We start from the raw sequence: 13,662 nt of genomic DNA, 5'->3' as shown, positions 1-13,662 counted from the left end.
GTGGCGAGCGGGGAATACTCTTCATTGCAGTGCGCAGGCTTCTTATTGGGGTGTCTCCTCTTGTTGCAGAGCATGGGCTCTAGGCACGTGGGCTTCAGTAGTTGTGGCACATGGGCTCAGTAGTTGTGGCTCACAGGCTCCAGAGTGCAGGCTCAGTAATTGTGGCACACAGGCTTAGTTGCTCCGCAGCATGTGGGATCTTCCCAGACCAGGGTTTGAACCCATGTCCCCTGCGTTGGCAGGCGGATTCTTAACCATTGTGCCACTAGGGAAGTCCCAGCAGGATGATTCTTAACCATTGCACCACCAGGGGAGGCCCCTAGAATTGCTTTTTCAAATTCTGCAAAAAATTCCACTGGGCTTGCACTGAATCTGTAGATACATTTGGGTACATTTGGGACATTTTAACAATAGTCCACGAACACAGAAAATGGAAAATGTCTTTCCATTTATTTGTGTTTTCTTTAATCTCTTTCAGAAGTGTTTTGTAGTTGTCAGTGTACAGGTCTTTCATCTCCTTGGTTAAGTTTATTTTATTCTTCTTGATGCTATTGTAAATGGATTGTTTTCTTAATTTCCTTTTCAGATTGTTTGCTTTTAGGGTATAGAAAGACAACTGATTTTTGTATGTTGATTTTGTATCCTACAACTTTGGTGAATTTATTAGTTCTAACAGTTTTTTCATGGAATCTTTAGGGTTTTCTGAATACAAGATCATGTCATCAATGAACAGAGATTCTTTTACTTCTTCCTTCCCCATTTGGATGTTTTTTTTTCTTTTTCTTACCTAATTGGTCTAGCTAGGACTTTAGTAGTATGTTGACTAGAAGTGGTCAGAATAGGCATCCTTGCCCTAAAACATAGACTTTAAAAATTTCTTTCTATTACATGATATTGGAAGGAGTAACTGAGAATGTTTCATTTTACTCCTTTTTAGAAGTTATCTGCTTACTTGATCATGAGCTAGAGGGACAGGAAGGAGAAGGAAGCAAAGACAGTTTTTTGAACCAAGGTATGTTCACCTTCAAGAAAACACTGACCAATGAGACAGTCCAAAATGGTAATCTGAATATAAATTTTATTTCTTCAAGAGAAAAACAGCATAAATGTGAATCAAATGGAAAGTGTTTGCAACCTAACTTATACTTTCTTAGTTATAATAAAAGTTATATCAGAGAAAACTCTTATGAATACAAGGAATGTGGAAAAGCCTTCAAAAATAAGTTGTGTCTTATTAGACATGAAAAAAAGCACAGAAGGAAAAAAACCTTTGGGTGCAGTGAATGTGGGAAAGCCTTCCAAAAGAAGTCTCATCTCATTAGACATGAAAAAAAGCATACAAGGGAAAAAATAACCTTTGAATGCAGTGACTGTGGGAAAGCCTTTAACAGTAAGGGACACCTTGCAGCTCATCAAAAAATTCATAGTGGAGAGAGACCCTTTGTGTGCAGTGATTGTGGGAAAGCTTTTACGCATAAAGCACAACTCATGGTCCATCAGAGACTCCACACTGGAGAGAAGCCTTATGAATGTGGTCAATGTGGGAAATCATTCACCTGGAACTCTTCCTTTACTCAGCATGTGAAATCGCACACACCCGAGAACTCATTTGAATGTAAGGAGTGTGGGAAAAGCTTCAGGTACAGTTCATCCCTTTATAAACACTCCAGAATCCATACAGGCGAGAAACCATACCGATGCAGAGAATGTGGCAAAGCCTTTGCAGACTCATCAGTGTTGGTCATGCATCAGAGAATTCATACAGGCGAGAAACCCCACGGATGCACTGAATGTGGCAAAGCCTTCATCAAGAGATCACATCTCCTTAAACATTACTCAACTCACAGCAGAGCAACAAAATAAATGCAACACATGTGCGAAATCTTTTAACTAGAAGACACATCCTATTCTCCATCAAAGAAGTCATAAAAACAAGGGAGCTTTGTAAATGTGGGAAAACTTAAAATTAGCCTTTTACTGAAGCAGCAAAGAATTCATCATGAGAAAAACCCTATCAGTTGAATAAATGTGGAAAAGCATGTTCTGAAATTCATGTTCTGTAAGTGATATTACTAATTTTATTGAAAAGATTACAGAAAATTTTGATCTACAGACAACTTTACAGTAAAACTGAGGAAGCTGTGAAAAAATTGAATAATTAAGGCATCAGACTGACTATAATTGCATGTGTACACTGCCCCTGATTTATGATTTTTACACAATTTATACAAATGTCTGCATTGCTTAAGAAATTTGTATAACCATGGGTTTGAAATATATGCTATGCACATTATACAAAATTTTATCTGTTGTAACGATGGTTGCATAACATTGTGAACGTACTTAATGCCAATGAATTGTACACTTAAAAATGGTTTAGATAGTACATTTTATGTTCTGTATATTTTGATACAATAAAAAATGTATAAATAAAACTTGAACCCCTTCTAAAATTATATCTATTAAAATCTCTGGGAAACACCATCATTGTCTCTTCAAAGCCTAAAATCACCGTAACCAGATTTGCCAAATATAAATGAAATAATACGGTTTATTATGTAGGATGAAGGTCAGTGCTATGAACTTGATCTCTAACCATTTCGTGGTACTTATGAGTAGTTACGGCAGTTGTTACTGAGCCTTCTTGAGCCTCCTCTTAAATAATAGTCAGGACAGTTATGAAGTCTTCTGCTCTGCTCAGCTGAGGACATTGTGTAGTATGTTTTCTTCTCTGTGCAAAACGTGTGTGGGTGCATGTGTGTGTATGTGCGTGTGTGTATTTAATCCTGATTAATCAGACACTGAAGAAAGAAAACAGCTGTGTTCTGTATTACTCTAAGCACTTAGTACAGGGAAAGAGGCATTTCTCCAGATAAATAGTCATAAATAAAATCCATCCTATTACTGGAGTGGCTACATAAGTAGGAGTGAACCTAAAGCAGTATAGAACTGGGGTACTTAGTTTAGAAAAATTAGGTGTCATAATACTTTGTGAGACTTCTGGAAGGAAATTATTAAAATCAATATTATTGATTAAAATAAAATTAAATTGTCTATATTATTATTAAAATCAATTATTACCTTTTTGTTTAGGAAATCAATTCAGAGATATCTCAGGCTTGTTTGGAAATTTTCAGGTGACTACCGTAGGTATCATATCAAGCTATATTGAAAAGTGTTTCTGCTTCCTTGAACTTCTTAGCAGTTCTTTTATAATTTGACATTACGTAAATTCTGTGTATTCCCTTTAGAGACACATGAACTCACAATGATTTAAGTGAAAAGTCTGTATTTCACTTTAAGTGTTGCTTGCTAATATGAGTTTTTAAACCCTTTCTTCAGACTTGGTTGAAGCTTAGGTACTACATTGAGCTTGAACCTATATTCACAAAATCAGGTTTTCTCTTGTAAGCATAAGTTTTGGAATTATATGTGTGAACTTGGAATTGTTTTCCCTCATTAACATTTTTGCAGGGTGATGATGACAAAGACGTGAATGAGAGTGATTTTCTGAATGTCCATCAAATCTAAGTGAAGCCTTGTCTTACAGAGTTTTCATTCTGAGACTGTATGCTAATTAAACTTAGGTAGTCACACCAAATCACTTGGCAAACCACAGAAGTATATATGTAAATTAATTATAAACTCAGGGATCTTTTTTCAATTTTGACTGCCTTTTCTCTCACTTCCCTTTAAAGCCGTCACTTTGCCTTATTTAACATTTTCTCTTCCCCTCCTAGCTCTTTCTCAGCTCCTGACTTTAGTAGTAATATTAGTATCTGAGCAAATGTAAAGTTTAAGACAGCAAGAAGAGAGACACCCTTGAAGGGTGGAAACTGCCTCATTGCTGCTAGAATGAGTATTTGGTATTATGATCTGAGCTCTGAATTAAACTATTTGTTCCCTTTCTTAATTAATAGAGTAAAATAATTAGCTAAGTATGAACCATAATGAAACAAAATTAAATAGGTGTTTAAAAAGTTGAAACAAAGAAAAAAATTTTTTCTTCTATTTAAACCAAGTCATTGTCAGGCAATAAAACAAAATCATGAATCTCACTAATTCTAATGCATTTCATGGGTCTAGAGCTCACATTTGTGAGATGTGCAGAAAATCATGTCTAATAATAATCAAATATACAAATTATTTTTATGTAAAGTCAAGTGAATTTGAAGTTCTTTTAATAAAACATATATATTTTTATTGAATAAAATAGGATAAGGGGTACTAGACATTTACATATAATTGGAAGACTCTTATATCTGCCAAGACCCTGTTGTTGGTGATTGTTGTGATCACAAGTTATTGTAGTGTTTTACTTTCTTGAACATATTTAATATATTGCTCAATTTATCTTTCTTTTTTTTTTTTTGTGGGGGGTGTGTGTGTGGCTTGTGGGATCTTAGTTCCCTGACCAGGGATCGAACCCATGCCCTCAGAAGTGAAAGTGCAGAGTCCTGACCACTGGACCACCAGGGAATTCCCTATCTTTTTTAAAAAGTTGAGATATAACTGACATGTAACATCATGTTTGCCTCAGGTGTACAACATGAGTCAATATTTGTATACATTGCAAAATGTTCTGCACAAGTCTAGTTAAAATCCATCACCACACACAGTTACTAAAATTTTTTTCTTGTGATGACAACTTTTAAGATCTACTCTCTCAGCAACTTTCAAATATGCAACACAGTATTATTAATTATTAACCATGCTGTGCATTACATCCCTATTACTTATTTTATAACTGAAAGTTTAAAGTTTGTACCTTTTGACCCCCTTCTCCCACTTTGCCCAGCCCCCACTCCCAGCCCTTGGCAGCCACCAATTTGTTCTCTGTAATCTGTGGGTTTGGGTTTTATTTTGTTTATTTTACATATAAGTGAGATTATATGGTATTTGTCTTTCTCTGTCTGACTTATTTAACTTAGCAAAATGCCCTCCAGGTCTATCCATGTAGTTGCAAATGGCAGGATTTCCTTCTTTTTTATGGCTGAGTAATATTCCATTGTGTATATACCACATTTTCTTTATCCATTCATCCATCAATTGACACTTAGGTTACTTCCATGTCTTGGCTATCGTAAATAATGCTGCAAGAAAAAATTTCAAACAATAACTAGTTATGTTTTCAAATAATATGTTTAACATGTTTTCTTTCAACCTCAGACATGTTTGTGGGCAAAGTACTTCTATATTTAAAGCTAGAGATATGACCATTTATCTGAAAAAACAACAATAAAAAGTTATTTTCTCACATTTCCAGACTTCTTTTGACACCTGGACTCCAGTACTGGACACATAAAAATTGCTACGTGGGGAGCTTTCTACCATTGACTTCATTCTTTTCCTGTATGACCTCAACCCCAGAACATGATTTTGGCAGGAAGAAAACCAAAATGTTATTTACACTCAGGTCAAATATGATCGCAAATCCCCAGAAGCCCATTTTTCTTCGTTGGAAGCCTGTGCCTTTGTCTAGTCTGAAATGTTTGAAAATAGTCATACATAATGTAAGCAGATTATCCTTTTTCACACCCACCTTCCCTCAAGAATGTTACACTTTGAGATATTTTTACTTTAACTTTTTTCCTTTTAACAGGAACACTGAAATATGCTAGTTTTTCTCATTTAAGTGTTTATACACGGACATTAGGTTGATTTTTTTCCAGTTTGAAGATAGGTTTATTTTTTAATGCTTTTATAATACCTGCTTATTAATATATATATATGTATATGTATATAGAAGGCCAAAAAACTCTCAACGAAAATATCACCTGAAATCTCATTTTCCTGAGAAACCATCATTAACATCAGCCACCCGAAAAGAGTAGGATGCAAGAAATATCGATGAACAAACAAGTTGTAAACAAGTTGGTAAAGCTGAGTTTATGTTGGGTGTAAGTAATTTAAATGATGACTGCTTTGGGAGAGGGCTAGAAATAAGGTAAAATGAATATTCTAGAGAATAAAGTTGGAAAAGTGGGAGGAATCAGGGCTAAAGTGTTATAAAATCCTTGATCTGGGAAAGGATAGAGATACTAACTTTATACCTTGTTGAATATGCATGTTAAAAATTGAAGGTTAACCACTGAAATAGACTAGGCCGCAAATCACTAGAGAGAAGAAGAGAGCTGTAATTCCAATAGAAAACAGGAAAGAAAAACCAAAGCAATGAAGGAAAGGCATGGTAAATAGAAAGCAAAAATAAAACAGCAAGAATGTGTCAAAGTATATCACTAATCACAATAAATGCAAATGGATTAAATCACCTTTCCTAAGGAATAATAACGTTCTATTTTTTTTTTTATAAATACGTCAGAAGCACCTTATAACTTACATTGCAAAAGGTAGATAATCAGGTGCTATCCCTAACCCCAAATCAAGAGCTGGTGCCTTTCTGGAGAAAGGAAGGAAGGAAGAAAGAAAGAAGATAAATTGGTGATATTGTCAAATTATTTCATGAACTAATACTATCTCTTATAAAAAATGTTTTCTTCATGGGACTTCCCTGGTGGCGCAGTGGTTGAGACTCCACCTGCCGATGCAGGGGACATGGGTTCGTGCCCCGGTCCGGGAAGATCCCACATGCGGCGGAGCGGCTGGGCCCGTGAGCCATGGCCGCTGAGCCTGCGCGTCCAGAGCCTGTGCTCCGCAACGGGAGAGGCCACAGCGGTGAGAGGCCCGCGTACCGCAAAAAAAAAAAAAATTTCTTCAAATAATTTTTTCAAGTCTAGAAATTAGCTAGGAAGGTAGTAAATGTGTTTAATTAGTATAACAGTTACTGCTTTCTTTTGGACAGAGATGGGATTTAGTCTGATTTTTGAGCAAGACGTTTCATAGAGCACAGCAGCAGTAGAAAGTATCTTTAAGATCAGAGCAGCTGTTTCTCTTGCATCAGGGTTCTCTGTCTTCATTATATTTTAATCAAGATGGTAAAAGAAATACTCTTCATTCCTCCTTCTTTTAACCAGAAAGGCCTTAAAAATCCATACTTTTTCAGAGACCACCAGATTGTTTTTTAAAATCCAGGTATAAACTGCATACAAGAAGACTGAAGCAAAATCATACAGAAAGGATGGAAAATAAAGGAATGGAACAAGATCCACTGAGCAAATAATAGAAAGCTGATACGTCCTTATTAATTGCTATAGATCAGGAGTTGGCAAACTTTTTCTGTAAAGGGCTAGATATTAAATATTTTAGGCTTTTGTGGGCAACACAGTCTCTGTTACAACTACTTTGCTATAGCATGAAAGCAGCCATAGACACGTAAACGAACGAGTGTGGTTGTGTTCTAATAAAACTATTTACAAAAACAGTGAGCAGGGGACTTCCCTGGCAGTCCAGTGGTCAAGACTCCATGCTTCCACTGCAAGGGGCACGGGTTCCATCCCTGATTGGGGAAATAAGATTCCTCATGCTGTGCAGTGCGGCCAAAAAAAAAGAAAAAAACAGGCAGCAAACCAGAGCTGACCCCTGTTCTGACTGTATACTGATTATATAGCAGTGAGCAAAAAAAGGCATGATGCCAGCACTCAACTCAAAAAACAATAATCAAATATATAATAACCCCAGGTATTGATAAGTAAAACATTAAAAAAACAAACAAACACCTGTTGGGTGATTGAATTCATAGGAAACTAAGGTGGAGTGGCCAAGGAAGTCCTCTGAGAAGAGGAGACTTTTAAATAGAGACCTGAATGCAGCAAAGGAGGGAGCCTTGGAAAGATTGTGCACGGGTCCAGAGGCAAGAGTGAGCCTGGCCTGTGGAGAATCAGCAAGAAGTCCAGTGTGGCTGGAGCAGAGCAGTGAAGGTGAGTTTTGTGCATTAGACAGGTGCCAGATTATGTGAGATTTCCTTCTGAATGTGATGGGAAGGTTTTGAAGATTTTGAACATTTTTAGCAGAAGAGTAGTATAGTCTGGTTTATTTTTGGAAAGTTCTGTGTGTGGGAAATGGATAGTAGAGATGGCAACAGGGCAAATAGGGAGTAAGAGGCAATTGCCTTGGAGTCCAGACCACAGAGAATGGTGTTTTAGTAGTGGAGGTGCTCTTCTAGGGGCTGGAATGTGTCAACTTTGGAAGCAATGTGTTGAAAAGGGCAGAGCCACTGTCAGTCTGGGTCACTGCTATGGTCTGAACGTTTGTGTCCCACCGCCCCCAAATTCATATGTTGAAAACCTAATAACCAAGGTGATAGTAGTAGAAGGTGTGGCCTTTGGGAATGGATTAGGTCATAAGGGTAGAGCCCTCATGACTGGGATTAATGCCTTTATAAAAGAGGCCCCACACACATACCACTGGAACACGCACCCACCCACATCCCTTCCTTCACATGCACACACAACAAACAGACTGCAGGAAATAAAAAGAAGGGAAGCTGTTACACAGCCAAAGAGGCTTAAAGGACAAAAGCAAATGCAAATGTAAGGACTGTTTACATCCTGATTCAAATACACCAACTGTAAAAAGCCATCTTTGGATACAACCTGAGAAATCTGAATGTGGATGGAAAGTTAGATGATATTAAGGAATAAGTATTCATTTGTGTAGGTATGATAATAGTAGTTATGGCTTTAAAAAATAAGTACTTAGTGATGCAAACTATAGTAATTACAGGCAAAATGACATGATGATTTCTGGTCCTGATTTTAAATTCTCCAGGAAAATAACACACATTTCCCCTTAAATCCCTGTAATTATAACAAGATTGCCAAAATGTTGATAACTGTCAAAGCAGGTTGATGGGTACATGGAGTTCATTACACTATCCTTTTTTGTGAAGTTTGAAAATGTCTGCGATGAAAAATGTTTTCATTGTTCAGTTATTGATTGGAACTGAATTTAGGAGGTAACGTGGGCACAGCTGCCATCTTTATAATATTGGTACTTTCCATTGTGAATATGGTATGTCAGTGCACTTATTTATGTTTCCTTAAAAAGAAAAAGAGGCCCCACAGAGCTTACTAGCCCCTTCCACCATGTGAGGAGGAGTCTGCCACCCTGAAGAGGGCCCTCACCCGACCATGCTGGCATCCTGATCTCAGACTCCAGCCCCCAGAACTGTGAGAAATAAATTTCTCTTGTTTATAAGCCTCCTAGTCTGTGGTATTTTTTTATAGCAGCCAGAATGGACTAAGACAGTCACTGACTGACCACACAGAAAAGAGCCACCCACCAACATGGACCAGCTACCCCGACTGTGAAATGAGGAAGAGACAGACTTCTATTTTCCTGAGCCAGTGCATTGTAAGATCTGTTTGTTATAGCAGTTTAGTCTATTATAACTAATACACGGGTTGGCATTGAAGTAGTTTAAGGAGACTAATGACCAGGTTACTATTTTTTTGAAGGATAACTTAGGCAAGCTGAGTGGCACACTGATTGCAGAAAGCAAGGCCATTGAGTAGAATACTGCAGTAGGGCACATCAGGAATGATGAAGGCCTGAACCAATACTGTGGTACCGGGAGCTAGAAACTATTATATTTAAAAGATAATTTGGCGGAGGTAATGAACAGGTTTTTTTCATCGACACATAAGTTATGACTGAGAGGTAAATAAACTGGTCAGGGTTTGGTGAATCAAACTACCCCTCAGTGGTGGAAATGTAAATCAACATAACTTTTTGGACCATTAGTTCGTAATGTACATTAAAAGTCTTAAAATGTCATACCATTTACTTATTTTTTTATTTACTTAATAAATTTATTTATTTATTTATTATTTTTGGCTGCCTTGGGTCTTCGTTGCTGCGCGCGGGCTTTCTCTAGTTGTGGTGAGCAGGAGCTACTCTTCGTTGTGGTGCACGGGCTTCTCATTGTGGTGGCTTCTCTTGTTGCGGAGCATGGGCTCTAGGTGTGCAGGCTTCAGTAGTTGTGGCATGCAGGCTCAGTAGTTGTAGCTCGCGGGCTCTAGAGCACAGGCTCAGTAGTCGTGGCGCACGGGCTTAGTTGCTCCTCAGCATGTGAGATCTTCCTGGACCAGGGACCGAACCCGTGTCCCCTGCATTGGCAGGCAGATTCTTAACCACTGCGCCACGAGGGAAGTCCCTGTCATACCATTTAAATGAGCAATTCCATTTCTATGAATCTGTCCTAAGCAAATGATTAGAAATTTAGTAAATGACTTCAGTACAAAGATGTTTATCATTGTGTTATTTACACTTGCAAAGGTTAGTGTAGTACTAAACCAACCCCCCAATCTACTTAGTGGCTTGTAAGTACAAAGATTTGTTTCTCAGCCATAATACCTGCCCAGGCTGGATAGGCTGGGGCCTCAGCTCCATGTTGCCCCACTCTGGAACCATTTTGAATGTATTTGTTATCTGCTGCTGCACAGCAAATTACTCCAGAACTTAGTGGCTTAAAACAAGAAACATTTATTTTGTCGCAATTTCTGTGGGTCAGGAATCTGGGCGTAGCTTCACTGGATCCTCTGGCGTTTAAGACTGCAATCGGGAATTCCCTGGCGGTCCAGTGGTTAGGACTCTACACTTTCACCGCCGAGGGCTCGGGTTCAGTCTCTGGTTGGGGAACTAAAATCCTGTAAGCCATGCTGCATGGCCTAGATAAATAAATAAACTTCATTAAAAACAAAAAAAAGACTGCAGTCAAGGTGTCTGCTGGGGCTGCAGTCATCTCAAGCCTCAACAGGGGAAGGACGTGCTTCCAAGTTCACTTATGTGATGATTGGCAGGCCTCAGAAAATCCATTTCCAAACTTAAGTCATGTGGCTGCGGGCAGGCCTCAGGTCCTACCAGGCGGGATACATCAGCTCTTTACCACACAGCCCTCTGCAGGCACCACGTGGACATCTCACAGCAAAGCAGCTGGCTGCTCTTAAAGTGATTAAGGGAGCAGTGGAGGGTAAAGAGGCCAAGCGTGATGGAAGCCAGAGTCTTTTTGTAACCTAATCTTGGAAGTGATATCCCATCACTTTTGTCATATTCTATTCATTAGAAGCAAGTCACCAGGTTCAGTGCACATTCAAGGAGAGGGGATTACGAGGGCTTGAATACCAGGAGCAGGGGATCATTGGGGGCCATTTTAGAGGCTGCTTGCCACGATGAACGTTACAATTTCTGGGGCAGAGGGAAAAGAAACATGACAATTTGTGCGCTGGCTCTTAAGAGGTTCCTTTTGGAGGTGGCACACATTACTTCTACTCGTATTTTGCAGCCAAACAAGTTACATTGTCACCACTAACTTCCAAGGGATGGGAAATTGCAATCCTACCATGTACTGGAAAGAAGAGGGAACCCAGAATATTTGTGAATAGGGCTGACTACCATAGCTACAGGTTCAACAATGGGAGAATAGTTTAAATTTTGTTTGTTTGTTTGTTTTTTGCTGTATGCGGGCCTCTCCCGTTGCGGAGCACAGGCTCCGGACGCGCAGGCCCAGCGGCCATGGCCCACGGGCCCAGCCGCTCCGCGGCATGTGGGATCCTCCCGGACCGGGGCACGAACCCGTGTCCCCTGCATCGGCAGGTGGACTCTCAACCACTGCGCCACCAGGGAAGCCCTAGTTTAAATTTTTGGTACAACCATGTGCAGGATGTTATGTAACTCTAACAGATGTTAAGTGGGATTTGCCCTTTAGCCTAGGATAGAAACTAGGATTTACAGGTGGGGCATCAAGTACCCCACATTGTAAAAAGAGGCACAAATAATTGGGGGTCAGACAACTTCTCTGCTTCCAGGACTTAAAGGGTGACTTTTCCATCCTCAACCATCTTCTCAGACCTGCCCCATAACCCCTACAACCTCATGTAACCAGAAGATTGGTCAGAGGGTGGGGATGGGAGTCAGCAGAGTCATGAGTCAGCCCTGACAGAGACTGCCCTGGCATTTCTCTACAAAAATCAAGTGAGTGAGATAGGCTGGGACCTGGGACCCAGGACACTTTACTGGAGTGGTTGCACCTGGACAAACGTCTCCTTGAGCAACAAAGTACAAAGAAACTGTAAGGGACTAAAAATAACTGCATGCATGCGCAGTTGGGGCAAATTATGAACAGTAAAATACAAAAAGGCCAAAAACCAACTGCCACTCCTGAGGTGCTGAGAGCAAAAGCAGGGTACTGCGCATGCCCCCTGCGCTCAGCACCACCAGGGGGTGGGCAGATTACCTCCGCCACCCCTCCTGCCGACCCCCACATCTGCCCCCAGCCTCACCCCCTTCCTCCGGTAGCGAGTAAGGGAATCTTTCACTTGTTTTCCCTCCCTCATGCTGCAGCACGAGTCTTAATAAAGCCTTGCCTGATTTTCTCATCTGGCCTCTTATCCATTTCTATTAATTAAAGAGCCCAAGGACCCGAGTTGGTACCATGAAGAGGGTTGCAAGAGATTCCCCCATGTAGATTGGGGCTGCTTGCAAGGAGTGAAGCCCGTATAGAAACAGCAGGGCAGAGGGGCCGCCAAGAGGACACCATATTGAGTACATTAGCCGGGGATAGGGGACGGACGCAGAGGATAGGAAGATGTCACACTGGGCCAGGCCTCCCCGTCCGAGAACCGTGCGGGAGGGCGGGCCGCACTGAGGGGTCCCTCGCCACCCTGCCTTAGAACACCTGCCTGCCCAGAGGTGCATATGAGGTGACATTCTGGAAAGGACCACTGGCCAAATGAGAGATGCCAGTCTCTTTCCCCTTCTCAGCCCCCAACCCCAAGAAACTGAAACTGAGTCCCCCTAAAACCACGTTCCTCAGCTGAGTTTATGATTAATCTCTCTATCCAAAATGTTATTCCCTTTTTTGTCCAACACCTGGGTCCCCTCATGATTGAGGAGTAGCAAAGAAAAGGGGCGATTGAAACTGAGCAGGACCCTGTGGGGCCCTCCCAAGCACGAAAGCCTTTCTGTGTCCCCCATTTTTTGTTTGTAGGAAAAAGGTTGCAGCCTCTTAGACCTTTCCTGAGTTCCAAAGGGCAGATTCAAACAGTTACTAATAAGGGGAGTGAGGGAATACAGAAACAATAATGCAGCTTGTATCTCTTAGTTCTACAGGAACTAAGGTCTCCACTCAGGTAGAGGATGGTAACTATGCTAAGCATAAGCACATAGACCCCAAACTGGTTGGAACCAGAAGGCTGATGACTGAGATTCCTGGAACACCTCCCACCAACCAATCAGAGGAAGGTCACACACTCTGCAAGCACCCCCCTCCCCCCCCCGAAAGTTTGCGTATAAACACTCTTCCTCTAAGTCATCAGGGATCGCAGGTCTTTTGATCATGAGCCACCCTGTTGCCCTCTTCTCCTTGCTCAGCCCTGTTTTCTTGGCTCCAAACCCTGGTCTCACTGGGCATTGACTGGGCACATGAACTTGGGTTTGACAACAAAGCCAGGCTCCCAAGCGTGAGGGGGAGAAGTCCCAGCGCGCAGTCTCACCCAGCCTGCACACCCTCCCCTCCCCACTCAAACCTCCGTAGTAGGTCGCAAGCTTCTACATGGCACTGCCACTGTAGGATCCCAGGAACTGAAACTAAAAAGTGGCGTTTCTAGCCCTTGGCAAGGCTGAAGGAGAACCCTCCAACGCCACAGCCAGGGGAACATGCGATGGAGACAGCAGCGGGAGGGACCGCGGCGGCGCGCCGCGGGGTCTTGTGGGAGACGCCGGGCTCTCTCCGCGCAGGCGCAGTACAGCCTCAGCGGGCTTGGC

At 41.1% G+C, this 13,662-nt stretch overlaps 1 protein-coding gene across 5 annotated transcripts in view; it reads left to right on the top strand.

The window, feature by feature from the left end:
* The window catches only part of ZNF684 (zinc finger protein 684), a 31,908-nt gene extending 29,475 nt beyond the window's left edge, over positions 1-2,433 (top strand). For all 5 annotated transcript variants that reach the window (XM_060140413.1, XM_060140407.1, XM_060140404.1 and 2 more), the window contains one exon: positions 938-2,433. In XM_060140413.1, the coding sequence (XP_059996396.1) occupies positions 938-1,863 (926 nt within the window). In that variant the 3' untranslated portion in view covers positions 1,864-2,433. The remainder of the gene's footprint in view (positions 1-937) is intronic.
* The last annotated feature ends 11,229 nt before the right edge of the window (positions 2,434-13,662 follow it).

Source organism: Lagenorhynchus albirostris, chromosome 2 (assembly GCF_949774975.1).
Source record: "Lagenorhynchus albirostris chromosome 2, mLagAlb1.1, whole genome shotgun sequence".
Classification (NCBI taxonomy): Eukaryota; Metazoa; Chordata; class Mammalia; order Artiodactyla; family Delphinidae; genus Lagenorhynchus; species Lagenorhynchus albirostris.
This window is presented reverse-complemented; position numbering and strand designations above follow the sequence as displayed.